Source organism: Anopheles gambiae, chromosome X (assembly GCF_943734735.2).
Source record: "Anopheles gambiae chromosome X, idAnoGambNW_F1_1, whole genome shotgun sequence".
NCBI lineage: Eukaryota > Metazoa > Arthropoda > Insecta > Diptera > Culicidae > Anopheles > Anopheles gambiae.
The window spans coordinates 13,337,301-13,356,288 of NC_064600.1; the positions used below are offsets into that span (position 1 = coordinate 13,337,301).

Below are 18,988 nucleotides of genomic sequence, written 5' to 3' on the forward strand. Positions count from 1 at the left end.
TTAGGTGTTTAAATCGTTAATTTTATCCCAGAAAACTATCAATTTACACGGTTTTTGTTTATGCGATGTAAAAAAAAACAATTGTTAAAAATAAAAATAAAAAACCGTGTAAAATTATCACGTTACCTGCAACAGTCAAAAATTGATGACTTACAGACAAAAATAGGTGCGTTAGAGTCAACAATTGATGCGCACTGTCAAAAAATGACGCCTTAAAGCCAACTCTTTGGTTTTGGTGGCAACGACTTTAGCAAACGACTGTGTACAAATAATAGTCAACGGGAAGGGTCTTGTGATACTGTCATCAACTCGTGCTGCTCAATAACATGCCCGTCATGGGTTCTAACCTAGAATAGACCTTCCCTACGTAACCAGGACTGTCTATTCGTCTTCAAGTATACGAAGAATAATTAACATGTTGTTTACAGTTGTTCGAAGGAAATACAGTTAAGGCTCTCTAAAGTGAATTTTCAAGGAACCTACAGCTTGGAGAGTTATTTATTTTAGGGAAAAATTTTTGCTATGGAGTATCCAAGCCGTTTAAGTTTAAGAGCAATCTTAACCTGTACACAAGCACAGCAATTCTCAAATATCAAAACCAATCCATCTTTGTCGTCAAAATAATATATTTTGTAATATATATAATTATATTTTGTAATTGAATCTTAGATAACGATAAATCTAAGATTCAATTAAAAAAATTAAAAATAATTCGTTATGTCATCGATTATTTATACTGAAATTATGCATTACTACCGCTTTAAACAATCTATGCAAAATTGCCTTTAACATTATTAAATTTATAATCTACACCATCGAACGATTTTGTTATCCCAATACCTTTTCCTTGCCAGCCCCGAGAACAAGCGGCCGAACCGCACGAACCGCCACCGCGGTTCGGTTCATGCATGCGTGCACTGCTCAAGCCGCGTCCGGGGGCCGGGGGCTTGCCTTCGGTTCCCGTTCGGTTCCTGCGGGGTCGGGCTGCGACTCGCTGCTTGCTGCCTGCTGCCGTGTGTGCGGTACGGTCAAACAGACGAGAGCAACCAAACCGAACGGATCGAAAACAACAACACCCTCTGCCGGGCGCACGGTCCCGCAGCGTGGAACGCACAACGACAATCGGGTTAAGCAATAGCTCGAAGAAGCAAGAAACAAACAAAACAAAACAAAAAGAAGCAAAAATAAGGAAAAGAAAGGAAACGGAGAAACGAACGCTTGTGAACCACTCCAGTGTGTTGTTGTGGCGTGTGTGCGCGTACATGCTGCACCCAGTTTGATGTGTAAATGTTACATTTGTTCTGCGGCGGTGAGCAAAACCCCCAAACTACTACGGTGTGCCTGAGAGTGGGTGTGTAGTGCATATCTTAAAAAAAAACGAGATAGTGAGTAGAGCTAGTAGAAGAGTATACGAAACAGTAACGAAACCCTATTGCCGCCGGTGCAGCAGCAGCAGCAGCAACAGCAATTGATGCGGGTGATGCGCGATGTAAGTGTGAACGGTTTGGAATTGGGCTTGCTATTTGATTGCTTCCCTGTTTGGGGTCTGGGCGGCGGAGGAGGGAAGGGTGGAAGCGACAAGAATTAGTGACCAAGACGCAAACATACACAAACAGGAAAGTGGTAAAGAAAATTGAGCCCAGGCAAGAATCACCATTTGCTCTTACCCCCAATCAACCCTTAAAGCGGTCTTCATCTCGCGTCGCTGTCGCTGTTTGTTGGTTGGGTGGACTCGACCCGCACAAACGAGGCGAGAGAAAGCGTCCAGGGCAAGCAAGTGAGTGAGTGGGCGATCGTAAGTGTGCGTGCGCGTGTGTGTGTGTGTGTGCGTACCAGCGGATTTGCTCTGGAGGCAGAAAAGCCACTGGATCTGGAGGACCTTCATCCGTCAATCAAGCATAAGAGCAGCACAGAACAGATCAACAGCACACAGACGTCGCAGATAACGCGTCCATCCATCAAGCCCATCCATCAAGCATCGAGCGAAACGGCCGCCCGCCCGCCCGGCTCGGCACGTTCCGGACTGAAGTCTACTTGTGAGTTGTTGTTGTGGCAACTGTGTGTATCTGTTGCTGCTACCCCGAATGCATGCGTTTGTCTGTGTGTGGGTGTGTGTGTGTGTCGAGTTTGGACAGTTGTCGTTGGGCCAGAAAAAGGGAAGCGCGGGCGCGGCACTTGATCGCAAGATCGAGAAGCTTTCTTGGGCCCTGCGTTTTTTTTTCGTTTGTTTTGTGCCGCTCTTTACTGAGCCTTCTGAGACCCGATCGTGCCCGCAGGGCCCCTTGTTTCTGTAGGGGCCGGAAGCCATGAGAAGGAAACGGGGTAAGGGCGAAGGGCTTCAACAGGAGGAGGGTACGCACGTGCGGGCAAAAGAAAGCGGCACGTACGGGAAGTACAGCAAACGGTATACGCCCTCACAACCAGGCTCCGCTTTGAGTTGGCGGCGGCAACAAGACAGCGGGAGAGAGAGAGAGAGTGGAGTAACAGTCGCTTCCGGTTGTTGTAGCACCGTAGCAGTGCCGCCATTGTGTGTGTGTGTTTTTTTTTTTGGACCAGATGCGTGTGCGTGTGGGTTTGCTCCCTTAAAAGGGTTCGAAGCCCCCGGAAGTTGTCGCCCTCGGGCTGGAATGGAGCAGTCGAAACTCGGCGCAAGATGAAAAGCGCTTGTTTGAGCGGGCTGCGCTGCAACAAGTGCAAGGGCTTCGTTTTTATTGTCCCTTTTCACTTCTGATGTAAAAAAAAAAAACTACAACAGCATGTCCTTTTCCTCTCTACTGCTCACCAGAAACGTTTCATATTGCATTCTCATTACGCCCGCACTCGATCGCTCGTTACAGAACCGTGCGGAAGCTTGTTGCAGCGGGGTGAGCAGAGCGCTGCCCGCATTTGGCAATCCGACGCGGTGTTCCGGTGAAATTTCTCATTCCACACACGCAGCGTCGTAAAAAACGCACCTTAATTCAAGCAAAAAAAAAAAACAAAAAATTATCGAAAGAAAGCAGGAGCGGAAACGTTGGGGAGACACGGGAAGAGAAACTACAAAAGAAATGCCGCATTTGGCCATCCGGAAGTCGGTCAGAAGGGCACACGCTCAACCGGAAGATGGAGGGGAAGGTGGTTGGAGATGTGGGGAAGGGAGGTTGAACTTTAAAAAACGCACAACGGGCACGCGTGTGCCGCCCCGTACGGCTTTTGGCTCACTTCAGGCGCGTGTGTGTGGTGGCCGTGTCGCGTGTCCAGAATGTCTCTGGAATGGAACAAATCAGGGGGAAGGGGGAGAGCGGGTGGTGGTGGTGGTGGTGGAGAAGAGGAAAAGGAAGTTACACTGTGCTGCTAAAAACGCTGCCCAAACAAAGGTTGACAGAAAAGGTGGGTAGGATATCATCGCAGTAGCCGTAGGGAAATGTGAAATCGATACGCTGCTGCAGCACGACCGGATTGGGGCACGATAAAACGCTCTATAAGCGTACGACCGGTCGGGTGCTCGCGCGGTGTAATCGGTAAGCGCACGAACGTCGCTAAAGCGAATGTAGCAGCAACGACGCGCACACGAGAGTAAGTTATAGTAATGAGATCGATTCTCGATGTGAAAAGAGAGACGAGGGAGGGTAGTTTGGTGCTTTAAAATTTATTTCCTGAAGGATGATAATGAAGCATAGCATGGTGTGAATTTTGTGCTTAAAAAAGGGGGGCATAAATTATATGGAATTGCTTGAGATTTTTAATACAATAAATTAATGTAATTTGTTTGAAGAAAAAAGAGAAGATAATATAAATTACTTTATTTCATTCATAAGGCTTGTCAGGACTGTACAAAATGTTTGATATGATTCGGGTTAATCGAATTTTCTGTTATCGGGATTGTATTCTAAATGTTAAATGCATACCTCCTGTTGCTGTTGATGGGCGGGGGAAGCGTGGAATGCAGCACTGCTAGATTCGGTCTAAGCGTGAACCCATTGATGTTCTGTCATTGAGTAGGATTGCCTACTTTCCAATAAAATAGCTAAGAAGGAGTAGGGTTCTACCGACCTACTGCTGCTACTAACATACTTCAAGAAATATCAATCGTAAAAGTCTGAAGGAACTGTTTAGTCTATTTATCATTGAAATTAACATTGATAATATTAGACAATCTACAAAAATTATTCGTCTTCGTTTTATATTTTTTTAATTTATTGAATTTATTTTTAATCTTAATTTTATTATTGGGAGCTTATTTTTGATCCAGTAGATTTTAGATTTTCTACTTAGTATCCTTAGTCTCCTTCGGCCTCAGACAAGGAGAATCAGGCTAAGGATAAATGTCCTTTTCTAGTATATCGTTTTATCATTATTTTCGTAACAATCATGTAATTGTTCCTACAGCAGAACACCTGTACCTTACTTGATAAGAACATGGTGTAATGATAGTGACAATCTTTCTCTACTTAGTTTATACACGTTTTGTGATATTCCACGGCTGTTTTATAGTATGTTTTGTTCAAATTTCGATTACTATGAATAGGGGGGGAAACAAAAGGTTTGCAACAAAAATAGTTAAAAAAAAAACACACATTCATATAAAAATGGAAAGGGTGCAGAGACAAAAAAGTGTATAATTTATGAGGTAATGTGTCCTGCTGATTCCACAAAAAAAGTATTCTATATTTTTTTACTATCCTATAACATCGCAAATAACTCACCTCTTCCTGCATAACTTGAGATCTAGGCCATGCTAGCGTCCAATTGGACATATGGAAGTAAAAAAAGCACAATGAGAATTTGCAGAATTCGTCGAATTGGAATTCGAAATAGATTTATTGAAACTGATAGGATGCAGGATGTAGACTTCCATATTCATATTCATATTCATATTCAAATTTATTTGTCTACCTTTTGGTTACACAAATGCTTAAATAATACTTATTACCTATGTTCCTAACCTAACAAAAATTAACACAAATTATCAAAAATTTGAGAAAAATTTTTTTTTAGAAAATTAGAATCTAAAATTTAAAAATTAAAAATTAAGGCAGCACGGGATTATGGAGGGTTCTGATGCGGGATCGGAAAGAGGATAAGGGAAGGTTGAAATCAAACATAGAGAATACACAGTTAAATCGACGAATTGCACGAAGAAGGGGGTCATTACGGCCCACTGCAGTTCGGCGGGAAGGGATCACTAGGGGAGGGCGGTTTCGAAGAACACGGTTAGGGGCGTAGAAAGGGATAGAAGAAAGAAGGGAAGGAGAATCAATATTACCAAGGAGTAATGCGGCAATAAAGGTGGACTGGGCATGGGAACGGCGGTTTTCCAATAGTTCCAGGCCAAGCTGCCGACACCTGTCCTCGTAAGGAGGTATGGGGGAGGACAATCTACCCAGGATTTTACATATAGCAAACCTGGTGAACGATCGCTGCACCCGCTCGATACGTTCCACATGGGTTCGAGCTGTAGGGGACCAGACTATTGAGCAGTACTCCAAAATCGATCTGACCAGAGAGCAGAACAGAGTCTTCAGGCACATTGGGTCGGAGAAATCGCACGCAATTTTCTTTAGGAGACCCAATGTTTTCCGCGCCTGATTGACAACTGAGTCAATGTGGTGGCTGAAGGTGAGGCCTCTGTCAAGCAAGACACCGAGGTCTTTTACGACACAAACACGATTGACTTGTACAGAATTTAGGACGTACGAGTAAGTGATTGGAGACTGCGAACGACTAAACGAAATGACGTTACACTTATCAGGACATAATGTGAGGGAATTACTAGAACACCAAGACGAAAAACGATCAAGAATATTTTGTAGGGAAATGCAATCTCTAGGAGACGAAACTGGGAGAATGATTTCCGATGATAATATCTCAAAACTATCTATCTCTATCAATATATCTATCTCAAATATTGCAGTCTAGTAATTAATCCAGTACATGTAAAAAGTGCCTCACTGCCGATACGATCGGTCAGACGGGTTTGGTAAAAAGAAAAGTAAGATTTGCCAATACCGATCAGTCATCACCACACATCTGTAAACTGTTTCAGTCTTTATCGCCCGCGAAAAAAGGCGCCTGGGCACTAGCGGGCGGTTTGGGACCACTTTGAGAATTACTGCTTAACATCAACCTCATCAAGGAACAATAGTACTTTTTCCTACTCTTCGTAGGAGTTGGCAATACAGGCATGTATGCTTCTCCGCCATCTCCCTCTCCCTCTCCAGGGAGTATCACAGTTTCTGGGCACCGAAATAGCAAAATTCCGGGAAGTGAAAAAGAGGATATAACGTTTTTTCCTTATTGGTTCTCCAACGCACGAGATTTGCCGTCGTGTAGAGGTGAAGCTGCACATCATTAACACGTCTCTCAGCAATATAAACTCTGCTGCTCAGCGTTGTAAACAAACGCTAACGCAGAAAGATGGCTACCACATGTGCACAGTCTTGTTCTCTGTGCGAATTTACGGTTCGAAGGCATTCCGATGGAGCGGTACTTGCACTGGTAATTGTGGTCCGGTCCGGGTATAATTGATGCTCTGGTTGGTCATCACCGGGGGGGGGGGTGGGGCGAGGACATTGCGCATCTTGCGCAGAGCTCCGCACACACTTCCGAGGTTCGAGGCAGAGGCTGGTTTAGCTGCACTCGTGCACAACAATATCTAGCACTAATTTTGCGCCCATCCCCCTATAAGCTGTCTGGTGCGCATGGTGCTGTGCATGGTGCGCATTGACGTCATTTGGTCGTCGGTTTTCTGTTTTCTCGAGTAAAGGTACGGAGAAAAATGGAAGGTTGCGCACACCAGATCTAGATCGCCCTGGGCACGCGAGGTTTTTGATGGGCAATAAAATCTGTTCTGAGCGGCTCCGTGAGCTGCGTTAGGGGTCCAGCGGCCAGCGGGGGATTTATTTAATCGAAGCAATCTCACACGCGGGCGCAGCGATACCCCGGGGGGAGGAGCGAGCTATCCTTGGCCCTTGTTTTTACAGCCACCACGATGACATGTGTTTCGGACGTGCACTGGCCGCAGTAGTTGCGCCAGTAAACAAATACGCGGCTGTATATCTCAGAGCATTCCCTGCTGCCCCCTGTTTCCGGTCGGCCTTTTCCTGGGCGATGCATGCGCCCGTCTTGGGAAGGTGTGTGCATACGTCGCTACTTTGCATACAACGGAACAGGAACGGAACATCATAAGCAGTACTTCACAACTGCAAAGGTTTAATTCGACATTGTTAGTTTTCCAAAAACAAAAAAAATCACAGTTCAGTTGAAGTTTAACGGATGTAAGATATTGCAAATGGGTTGCAAACCGCCCTTCCCTCCACTTGCAAAGAAGCATTATTTGTAAACACTCGCACGTGATGGGCAGTGGGGAGCCGTGGGTTTGAAATACTGACAAAACAACAATACATTTGGCGGCCATTTCCATTTTGCTCGCTCGTGTGAGGATTGACTCGGGAAGGAAAAACTCCTAGTTTGTAACGCGCTGCACGTTGCAAAGCATGCAATAACACCCTTTGTGGGAGGATTGCGCAAGGGTCCGGGAGTAGGCGCGAACCCCCCGGTTTTGCTTGCAGCGAACTTTGACCACCCGCTTCACCGGAACCAAACACGGCACGTCAGTCACGCTGCAGCGCGTTACCGGCGCAGGAAGTGGAGTCCAACACAAACAAACTGTTTGGAGTCACTCGAAAGTTGAAGTTGAAGGAAGTAGAAATTATGTATTCCAGCGGCAGTGTGACGGTTGTTACATAAGAGACCATTTTTTTTCCTTCTCCTTCTCTTTCTCTCGCTATTCCTGTCTCTCTCTTTTTTTCCTTCTCAATGTATCGCTCTTTTTCATTTGATTTTGATGAGACCTGGACGAGAAAGGCGGAACAAATTAATTTAATCGTACTTTGCTCCTTCTATTAAAATTCCCTTCCTCTTTGTGCTTTAAGATCTCTAATGTATTGCATTTTTCTGTTGCAACTTTACACCCCCGTCCTCCTTTCTGCACACTTAGCGCTTTCAATCTTCACTTTGCTTCATTCCCCAACTACTGAGCTCCAAGAAAACGTTAAATTTTAGGTCTCTCTCTCACTCTCGCTTTAAAAAGCGCGACAAAGAAGGGAGTAAGATTAGATTGAAGGGAAGGGTGGCATTTAATATTCACCTGCCCATAGCGATCATCCCCCCCCCCTTACAATACCTCCACAATATATCCCTCGGAAACATTGAAAACGATGCGTGTTGGATGCCTATCAGCGGGATGGGGCGTGGATTTAGCTGAAACCCAACCGGAAGTGGACACTAGCTCTCGTGCCACATTTGGGGATACTGGAGAGAGGGGAGGGAAGCTCCCCCTTCCTGCTCGGTTTTACGATGTGTGTGTGTGTGTGTGTGCCTATTTCGGTTGAGTTAATGAATGAATTTCTTTGCAACGCTCCCGAACGCTCTCCCGAACATGGACCGCCACTCTGCCACGCTTCCGGTGTGCCGCCATCTTGTCGCATTTTTAATTCAAGCCGCCCCGTTTGCTGCTTTGCTCCATCGTTCTCTTGCTCTTCTGCCTTTTCTCCTTCATTTTCTTATTTTTCTTCGTCGCCCCACAGCTCCCCACACAGCACGGCCAGATGCCGCACGGGACGGGTGGACTGTCACAGCTGGCGGGGCGTCGACGCCCGGACGGACGGACGACAGGGGGGCGCCGGGGCAGGGTGCCGACGACGACGCTGGTGCTGCTCGCGATCCTGCTGCAGCTGATGGATCTGGGGGATGGGCCGGGCGGCGGTGGCGGCACGATGCTGGCGGAGGCGGCCTGTGAGCCGCGGGCCAGCTGGTGGGACCCGACCGTGGACGATTGCGTCCCGTGCCGGGTCTGTGCCGACCATCAGGTCGTGCTGCGCCCGTGCCAGGACTACATGAACACGGTGTGCGGCACGATGAAGGACCTGACGGCGTCGGCTCATCGCCCGTACCCCCATCTGCCCGAGGGGAACGGTAACGGGATCGTGTCGGTCGGCCGAACCCGGGATCATCACTGGAAAGAGGTAAGGATAGTGGTGGTTGTGGAGTGATATGGAGGAGCTGGAGATTTGGATGCTGATCACGGTTCTGCCTGTCTCGGTTTGTGGTTTGCAGGAGCGCCGGAAAGAGGCGGACGGAGTGGAGGGCTACCGGCGGGTCGTGCCGGCCGCCAGCACCGAGGAGATCCTGTGGGACTGGCAGGTAGCATCGCTGCTGCTCGCCATCATCGGCTGCTTGCTGTTCCTGCTCGCTGCCGCCTGCGTCGCCCTCAACCAGAGCCGTCAGTGGCGCCGCATCGAGAAGCACTTTGACGCCGGTAGGTAGAAGCGGCAACGCAACTTAAGCTCGTACTTTATTATTGACTTCCAGATAGATCCCAAAGAGCAGGAATTGTCAAATTTGAAATACTTTGAGATCACCATACTATTGTACCCCAGGACCTCCAATAACTGTAATGTTAGCAATAACTCCAATGTTGGATATATTCTATAATTTGCCGTCTCTGGACTCTGTCCCTATTCTGAATGTGTCTGGGATCTCATATCAAAACGGTCCTCACAATAGAATGGCACTAGGACCTTGATATTTTGAGGGAGTTTGTATTGAACACGACTCTCCTACAACGAATTCTAGTGAATGACGACATCATAATCCTAACTAAGATGTGATGAAAACAGCATCCGACATGAAGTCGATAAATAATTTATCCAGAATTATTTACCACAAATTATAGGTAGAAACCCTTTCTGCAATATCCTTTACATTCTGAAGGGATTGTGATGGGAACTGTGTATTGCGATAGTGCTATTAGATGATAGATTTACAAATGCGCAGAAGAATTAGTCCTAACTTTTGTATTGCTTTAGATTCTAGAATACATATAAATTTGCTAGTTTGCAAGAATTATGACCTGACACAGAACCTAAAACGTACAGTGTGAAACATTGTTAGCCTACAACACTAGCAAAGCATCTAAATCTTAAGGACCTTGCGTTCATGTCATATCGCTTCAACTCTATGCAACATCCTTGTTCAATGTTTAGTCCAGTGTTTGTGTCCTAAAGATCTCCCGATTGGTTTTATACCATGGGAAGTTATTGCTGATTGAACCATAACATCTATCTCCCAGCTACAATATCTGAACAGGCCAAAACATACACCCAGCAGAGGAACGTGCGGGTTTGACGTCTTTCCCGAATGTATCGCATCGAGCACTGCTCCGGGAGTGCCCTAAAATAGATTGAACCCGAACGAGAGGGCATTCGACCTCCGATACACGATACACCGATCAGTTTTGTTGTTGTTTGTTGTAGTGACGTTTCCAGTATTCCAGTAATGATTGCTTTGTTCGGGGAGCGCCGGAACACATCGCAATACGTCCGTGTGCCATAAATAGGGTTAGGTGTGAACAGATTAGTGATGACAGGCGTGTGCCAGCAGCGCCAAGCGAGAGAAGAACCAGCAGTCGCTGTGCGTATGCAGGGGGAGGAGGAGGAGGAGGGCGTAGGGGTTTTTTGCCAAACGTTTGCCCATCTGCACCCATCTAAGACGTACACCGGATGCATAAACACACTCACACATACTAATATAACAACCAAGAATTAAAAAAAAAACAGCAAGTGAACACCCGTTGTCAAGAAGTCGGTGCAAAGTAATGATGATGGCGTAGTTGGAGCTATAGCACGTTGAGAGTACTACCCCACCCTCTCTCTCTCTTCCTCTCTCTATCTCTCTCTCTCTCTCTCGCTCGTTCTGTCTCTGTCTTGCGCCGGAACCATCTTTTTGGGATTTTTAATTTTAGCTCGGAACCATTAGCACCCCAAAAAATGGAAACGATTCCTGTTTCTGGTTCGTTTGGGGTGCTATGGTGTGTACCCCCTGTCGTGGTCGTTGGTAGCTGAGAGAGCAAAACAGAAGCCGTGTTTGACGGTTATGGAGTGATGCGTGTGTGTGTTTTTTTTCGCTTCGGTTACTGAGGAAAGTGTGGCGGGTTTGCAGATGGATATTGGGGTCGATTTTTTCTCCCTTCAACCCTCTATCTCTCTCTCTCTCTCTCTGTCTCTCTTGTTCTCTGTAGGACCATCTTCTTGTGGTCGTGTCGCCAGTACGCTTACCAAACAGTCGATTGGTGCGTGCTCTAAGGGGGTAGGGTGGAGAGGGCACGATGTCTTTGCTTCCGGTTACCGGATCCTCAGCGGCAGCAATCGTTGCAGCTGGGTGCAGAGGTGCTTTGGGTTAAAAATAATAAAATGTTCAACGCGAGCTGCCACAGTATAGGAGCAACCATCGAAAAGGGAAAAGCCGTTCGCAGTTTTCATCCATTTTTCGCTTCACCTTTCTGCTGCGAACCATTTCTGCCCGCTGCGCTTCCGGTAGCGTGTGTTCTACTCTCTCTCTCTATCGCTCTATTCCCGCTCGTTAACGCATTGACGCATACACGCGTGTACTCATTCGTGTACGCTTGTCTCTTCTACTCGACAGATATGGAAGCATTATCGGCCCAGCTCGTGAGCCATCTGGCCAGCATGCAGCATCTCGAGAGTGGTCCGATCCTGCTGGAGAACTTTGATCACGGCCGGCTGCGCAGTACCGGTCACCATCCGATCGAGGTCCGGTGCGTCTATCTCGACCAGCTGCTCGGTAAGTACACGTCCGGGCGGTCGCTGCTGGGAATGAGCGGTCGCGGCGATATTGGAAGGAAGCAGACTAAATATAGCACGCGCCGCTTCCTGATCTAGATCCGAAATCTGGCTTCCCCGGGTGTTTCAAGAAGCAGCAACCATTTCGTCTGGACGTGGCGGCAAGGGTTTGTTGTGTTTATGCAACTTCGGTAAATTCCCCCGGCGACTCTACCGTACCCTCTTCAGGGCCGATTCATTGCTCATTAAGCCTGGGGAGGTGGAGCAACGATATGCTAAAGGCGAAGGTATTTGGGCACCCACCGCGCTGTGGAGCACACATTGTCGCCGACCGGTACGGTGCGGTCTTGCATAATTTCTTGCCACGCCGGGTGTCTTGGCGGGCTGGAGGTCCGCAAATTCCCGCAATGCGGTCAACTCCGCGCGTTGCGGGTCGGCGTGTCGTGTCAACCACGCGCACGGTGGATTCTATTTGTTTAGTCCCTTCCCCACCCCACCGCCATTGCTGCGGTATTGTTGTGCTCATTTGTGTGTTTGGTTGCACGCGCTAAGGTTTTATAAATAAAGCACAAACCACCAAACGCGTTGAGGTACGGTGGGCGCAGACGGGTCACCGGGGGAGGGATGGGGGGAAACATGGGTACATGGGCCCTGGAGTAGAATATTTTGGGTTTTTATTAGTTCGTTCCGTTGCTGCCGTTGGAATCTTGATGGGGGCGATTTGGAGCTGCGGCCATCTTTGTCGTCGTCGTCCCTTTTGTGCACAATGTATGCAATTCCCCAATGGCGATGTGTTTTGTGAAAGCAAAACCACACAGACACACACATACACTCTACGGTTGTGCAACTCTCTCGACGAGGCTATGTGTGTGTGGGCGGTGCAAGTGTGCAGGGCGCACATTATAATTCATGCCAGGGAAGGACGGTGTCGGGAACATTGTTTGCATTTTCGACATGCTGTTTTTTGACAGCGTACGCCGGAAGAATTGTTGAGTTGCTTTAATAAGCTGGAAGGAGGTAGTTGGTGGTATGGAGGAATACGGGGGAGATACGGGGGTGTTGAATGTATAATAGTGGTTTCTCTGAAAAGAAGAGGCTTTGCGTGGGGGCCTGTATGACGGAGATCGCGGCGCTATGATACGATCAGTGCTGCAAAATGTCCCTATCAATGTCATACCTAATTCTGACTGAAGCAAAACCCTTGTTAACGTCACGTATTCAATTGTGATAATCAGAGATGATACTCAAACAGTGACCAATACATGACAACCATTTGACATTTTAGGCAACCAAAGTTTGGACAAAGCGACTGACCAAAAGTCAGAACTTCTCTTTATCTGCTGACAGTGCTTCAACATATAACTGACGTAGTCATGACAAATTCCGACTGGAACAGAATAATGTGAGCGTCACGAGCTCTTCTGTGATGATCAGAGGTGAGATTCAAACAGTTGATGCAATCATCACAGGCTTGGTGACATTTTTTTGCAAACTGACGCAAACTGACTGACGAAGACTTGGTCGCGACATTTCTGTCGGTGATCATCACGATAGTCATGGGAGATGTGCGGGGCATGCGAGTGGTCCCAAGCAACCAAATGAGCATGTTTTCAGATGATGTTGTTTCCGATTATACAATCATCACACACCTCTGATTATCACAGTTGAATACGCTACGGAGATATGGATTTTGTTTCAGTCATGAGTTTTGTAGATAGCGTCAGTGACATTTTGCAGCACTGGAAACCGCTTGGTCGGTGTGATACTTGAGATGGCACTCAGCTCAGCGTTGTCAGTCAGAGTATCAGGCTTGGCTCAAGCACTCACATGTCATCTTCGGCATGTCATCAAGCGCTTTTAATGATTATCAGCAATGATTATCACTAAATAAACGAGATAGTTTTTGTTTTCGATTGTCACGGTCACGTGATGCTCACGACATGTTGCAGCACTGGATAGGATGCCTGTTTTGTCTCAATTCTCAAGTTAGCGAGGATCAATTCTTGCAGTTCTCGGCTAAGGTCCTCCCTGGGCGCTTCCTCCAAAATGTCATCTTACGAATTTCCCACATGTTCTAACAGATCCCCACTCCTTCCTTTCTTTCGCGATCGCAGATGAGAAATGTGCCCAGAAGGCGCACAACGTCCCGCCCAAGGCGGGCAACCTGTACATCGAGGAGACGATCGACACGTCCCGCGTCCAGTCACCGGCCCCGTCCCGCCAGCCTCGGTCGCCGGCATCACGCCCGCCAACGGGGGCCGCTGCCACCAACAGCACCACTCCACCGCCGCTCACTCTCATCCGCCACTACTAGGGCGTACTAGGCCAGTGTGCAGCACCGCGGAGGGGAGACCGTACACTAGACCGGAAGGAAGTTGACAAATCGAGCAGCGACGTAGTGTAACTAGCCGTTGGCGCTTACCTAAAAAAAAGTGGGAACTCAGCGGGAGGGAAACGAAACGTTTATTATGCGAAGATTTTGGGGCGCACGGGAAGTGAATACGGGCAAAAAGGGCGGGTCAGGCTTAGACTAACAATTATTTAAATCTGTACAAAATCCCCCGCAAAGAGTTACGTATTTAGCTTACCTTTCCGCTCCTCCCCCCCCCCCTTTCCCCACTTTATATCCTTATCCTTTCTGCTAATCCAAGCTGTCGATTATTCGGGGACTCGAGGCGAGTGTTTAAGAAGAGGAACGTTTTAAGCATGTTAACCCATAATGGGATGTCGAAACGCATACAGAGAGAGAGAGAGAGAAGGAGAGAGAAAGGGAAGGAGAGTAAAAAAAGAGTTAGAAAGAGGAAAGAGTAAGAGAGAGATATAGTAAAGAGAGAAAGCGAAAATAATGAAAGAAAGATAAGGAAAAATGCAGTAAGATAAACCTAATCAGCAAAGATGTGCCTTTAAGTGTTAGTGTACATATACCTATACATATCCCTTAACCCTTTGCCGCGCACATACACAGCCCACAGTCTCAGCTACACCCTGTAATCTGTAGTTGGATGTGTATATGTGTGTATGCGTGTTTATGTATTAGTGTTTTTAGCGAGTCCAACATGTCGAACCAAACATGCTTAAAACAAAAAAACGATAGCAGCGCTGTATGAGGACGGCATGCCGTACGGGTGCCCCTAACCCTTATTTGCTTGCTTGTTAGTAGTTGTAGTTAAGCCAGTAAACTATCCGCACAACCTAAACTGTCTGTTAATGCGTCTGTTCGTCGCTGGATTCGCTTCCAACTGGGAAGATGCGCTGGGCGGAGAAACCGAAAAGGTTTACGAAATCGAAAAACAAGGAGAAACATACAGAGAGAAATAGAGAGAGAGAGCGAGAGAGAGAGAGAAAGAGAGAAAGAGAGAAGAGAAGAGGAATGGCGACGCGTAATGGCAAAAGAAAGAGAAGAGAAGAAAAACACAAGGCCCAGAAAACACGACGCACCACCAAACATTATGGTCACGTTCAAGTCCTTCCTTTGTTTTTATTTGTGTTCTTATACTTGTTGTTTGAATATTGCTAGCATGTTCCCGAAATTGCGTATCGATCGTTAGAAAAGGGTGAGCAACAACCGTCTTCTGTGCGCAAAACCCGACCCTATCGCTCATCATTATCATTTTCACATTGTATACTAAGCGTATACACCAAGAGAGAGAGAGACACACGCACACACAGGGAGAGCCAGGGGACACGCACCGCGTGTTCCCGTGTGGGATGGGGAGGGAGGGGGCGAGCTCGCAAACGCATCGGAATGTGCCGTGGCCCGCGGAGCGAAGCGGACGGACGACGAATCGGTCCTTAATCTAGATTTGGTCATGGGGTTTGCACATTGCCTGAATCGCGCAGCTTGTGCGGCGCGCTCTACCGTACGCAGTACGCTGCGTGATGAGGTGAGTGGGTGGGGAGGTGGGAGGTTGGCAACAGATAGGCTGTTGCAGTTCCACCAAAGTGCCATCTGCCGGACGCACCCGGTGCTAGTGCGGTGCGGGTCGGTTTTCGATGTTGCAACCAAATTGGACCAGCGCGTCGTCCCGGTTCGTCAATGACATGCGCTTGGTGTAGCGCGTTCCCGGCACGCCATACGCGTCGTACCTCGTACGTGAGTGGACTGTTTGAGTGGGCTACCGCCTGGAACCTCTGGAGGTGACACTTGTCACCAAAAACAAAAACTCCACCACTTGGTGGTTGAGGTGTTGTTTTTTTGGAGAAGTTGGAGAAGGAAGTATCCGAGGTGTTTTTTATACCTGTTCAAGCATACGGAATCGGTTACTGGCACTTTCGGACACTTGGAACGTTTGCTGCGGGTGTACTTCAAGCACCAGGTGCCACCCCGAACGAAGATGTCGGGACATTAATCTTGGATCTTGGTGCCTGGATCGGCTGAGATTGCAGAGCGGTTGGCCGACCTCGAATACAAACATCAAACGTTTGAAAATTCTGTTTAAGAGCTAAGGCCAGGTTCGCTTTGATGTTCAGATTTCGTCCGAAGAGATGCATCAGATATTTCGGGGATGAAGGAAAACAGACATCCTCCAAAAAAGATAGGAGCATCTATCAAAATAAAAAAAACAACAACAAAACATAGATGTTGAGCGCAGACTAGACGGCAAGACTCCCTACCGTGTGACGATCTTTGGAAGAGGGAGACTGAACTTGCCTGTTCTTGCTTTTGGCCGCCGTCTTGGTAGTTCTGATGGTTCTGACAGCAAACAGCGGACAGCTTGCAAAGTGACACCACCGGCATCGAGCCAGGTGTCGTTCGCCCATGGGTCAGGGTCAGGCTGTGTGTGTGTGTGTGGGTCCGTGCCAAGCGATGCGCTTGTTGGCAACCGGTCAACACTGGCAGCCATGGGGACAGCCCATCGCACGTCGCGGCTCTGCCAAGAATCGAACGATCGGTGCGTGAATGATATAGCACAGTGCAGCGCAGTGGCAGCCGGGCGGGAATCGTTGTCGTTGTTAGTCGTCCATCATTCCCGCCAACGCGACAACGTGGCAGCAGCTGCACATTGCGACTGCAACAACGGCCAGCCCGAGCAGGGCCGAGACGAGCGCGCGGTAGGGCGGTTTATTTTTGTGTCAGTACGCATCTTTGCATCAATTTCAAACCTCGGCTTCAGCACATCACGGCTCCGAACGAATAAACACGGCGCACTGTTTATCTCTCCCGCTGGGTTGTGCTTTTGGGGAGGGCTAAAGTAAGGGAGTGAAAGAAAGAGAGCTGGCAAGAGAACCGAAGCGCACGGACGACGACCGTCTTCTTGGGTATGGTTGCGGTTCTTTCCATTTTTTTTTATTCTCCACACATGTGTGTGGTGATGTATTTCACCATTCATCATACGCATACACACGTGCCCGCAACCCGCCCTTCAGAACAGTTGAAGCACGGAGCATCTGGTTTCCGGGAATGTAAATCATCTGCCCGGGATTTGCCGAGATTGAACCTCAGTCTATCGCTTGAGAAGAACGCCCGTAGAGCAACAGATGGGAATGGAAGGAACACGTACGAACCGTGAGCGCCCGCAGGCGAGTGTTGCACGCAAGGCTTTGTAAAGTTTAATGCAAGTTGAACGCTAGTTCAATGCAAGATAAGTGCAAGTTGCATGTAAGTTGTATGCAATGTACAGTGGAACCTCGCACAGTGGAACGAGTTAAATCCTATTTGCAGTGACCTACATGTCATGCGGGAGCGGGAGGCTCTTTTCCATATAGTTGGTGTGAGATGTCAAAAACCGTATTTTAGCGTATAGAAAATGATGATTCGTGTTCAAATGATTCGTGTCAAAATTTGACGTCTGTATGTCAATTAGTTTGTGAGACAGAGCGTCTTTTGTCAAGCAACTTTTGTGTTGTGTTGTTCCACCAAGACAACGCACCGTGCCACAAGTCATTGAGAACGATGGCAAAAATTCATGAATTGGGCATCCTTTTGAGGTCTGAGAACAAGAAAAAGTCGCTGGGGGCCAGATCTGGAGAATACGGTGGGTGGGGAAGCAATTCGAAGCCCAATTCATGAATTTTTCCCATCGTTTTCAATTACTTGTGGCACGGTGCGTTGCCTTGGTGGAATAACACAACACAAAAGTTGCTTGACAAAAGACGCTCTGTCTCACAAACTAATTGACATACAGACGTCAAATTTTGACACGAATCATTTGAAGGTTGGTACTATATAAAAAAAATATGCATTTAATACTTGCGGCTCCATCTATGTGTCAGACCGGTGACTTATCAGCCAACCTGTTATTAGTTAGGGGGATCGTTAGACACGTTAAAATACGGTAATTCGTTCTAGCACAGGTTTAGCAGGTTACAGTGCTAGTGTAAAGCGCATTTATGCATCCGAAAAAATGAACAATGCCTTCACAATACTTATGCATTATTGAAAAAAAAAAAAACATTTGTAGTTTACTAATTCTTTGCCGTTATTGTTGAATTAATTTCTTCGCAAAAGTGGTCGATTGTTTTTGTATTTCCTATAAAAAAGCCGAAAATGACAATTTACATTGGTTTGTACAGGTGAGTTGCTAACGCCACATTTTCGTCTGGATGGTGCTCACTAGTGATAGGAAAAATGAAGTTTTCGTCGGAATCGATTCCAGCTAGCTCCGAAGATTTCTGGAATAGATTTTGGATAGTAGGTCCGGAATCAATTTCCAGATTCGGTTACGGAATCGGCTTCGGCTTTGGTGCCGGAATCGGTTTCGGAATCTAAATCGGTTCCCGAATCGGAATTGGCTCCAAAATCAGAAATGTCCTCGAAATCGAAATCGCGGTTTTGGCATCCTCATAAGAATAGATGTTTGGATAAAATGCTATTACGTATTGATAGCCTCAAGAAATCAAAATTTACTTGTAAACGATCCATTCTCATGGATATTACCGTAACTTCTTATTTCACGAACTGATTCTCATTCCGGAGCTAACTCAAATTCTGGAGTCAATTCTGATTCCGTTACTGGAGCGAATTGTGATTCCCAGGTCGATTCCGATTCCGGAGCCAATTCTGATTCCGAAATCGGCTCCGGAATCAGCTCATGAATCTACTGAACGGAATCGGCCCCGGAATTGATTCCGAACACGGAATCGGAATCGGATAGGTCTGATTACGAGCTCCCACTACTAATTCTTACGGAAATAAAATAAAAAAACCACTTGATTTGTCACATAATAACAACGTCAAACGAGTTTTTTATCGGTTTATGTCTAGGAACAGTTCGTTATTAAGCTATTACAGCTCTTTCACATCGGACGAATGTGACGGCTGTAGCTCAATATACAGAAATAGACACGAACTCTCGAACTTGACTGTTGAAACGACTTGTGGCCTAAAAATGTAATATGTAATGTAAATAATGTTACATACAATTGTT

General features: G+C 47.1%; 1 protein-coding gene across 2 annotated transcripts; it reads left to right on the forward strand.

The window, feature by feature from the left end:
* The first annotated feature begins 265 nt into the window (after nt 1-265).
* LOC1272319 (tumor necrosis factor receptor superfamily member wengen) lies at nt 266-15,084 on the forward strand. Of its 2 annotated transcripts, none has more exons than XM_061660765.1 (5): nt 266-1,489; nt 8,568-9,005; nt 9,097-9,298; nt 11,464-11,622; nt 13,736-14,464. In XM_061660765.1, the coding sequence occupies exons 1-5, from the start codon at nt 1,472-1,474 to the stop codon at nt 13,933-13,935; spliced, it is 1,017 nt and encodes a 338-aa protein (XP_061516749.1). In that variant the 5' UTR covers nt 266-1,471; the 3' UTR covers nt 13,936-14,464. The 2 variants fall into 2 exon arrangements, with proteins under 2 accessions (XP_061516749.1, XP_061516756.1); XM_061660772.1 differs by having other exon boundaries at nt 1,001-2,036; nt 13,736-15,084.
* The last annotated feature ends 3,904 nt before the right edge of the window (nt 15,085-18,988 follow it).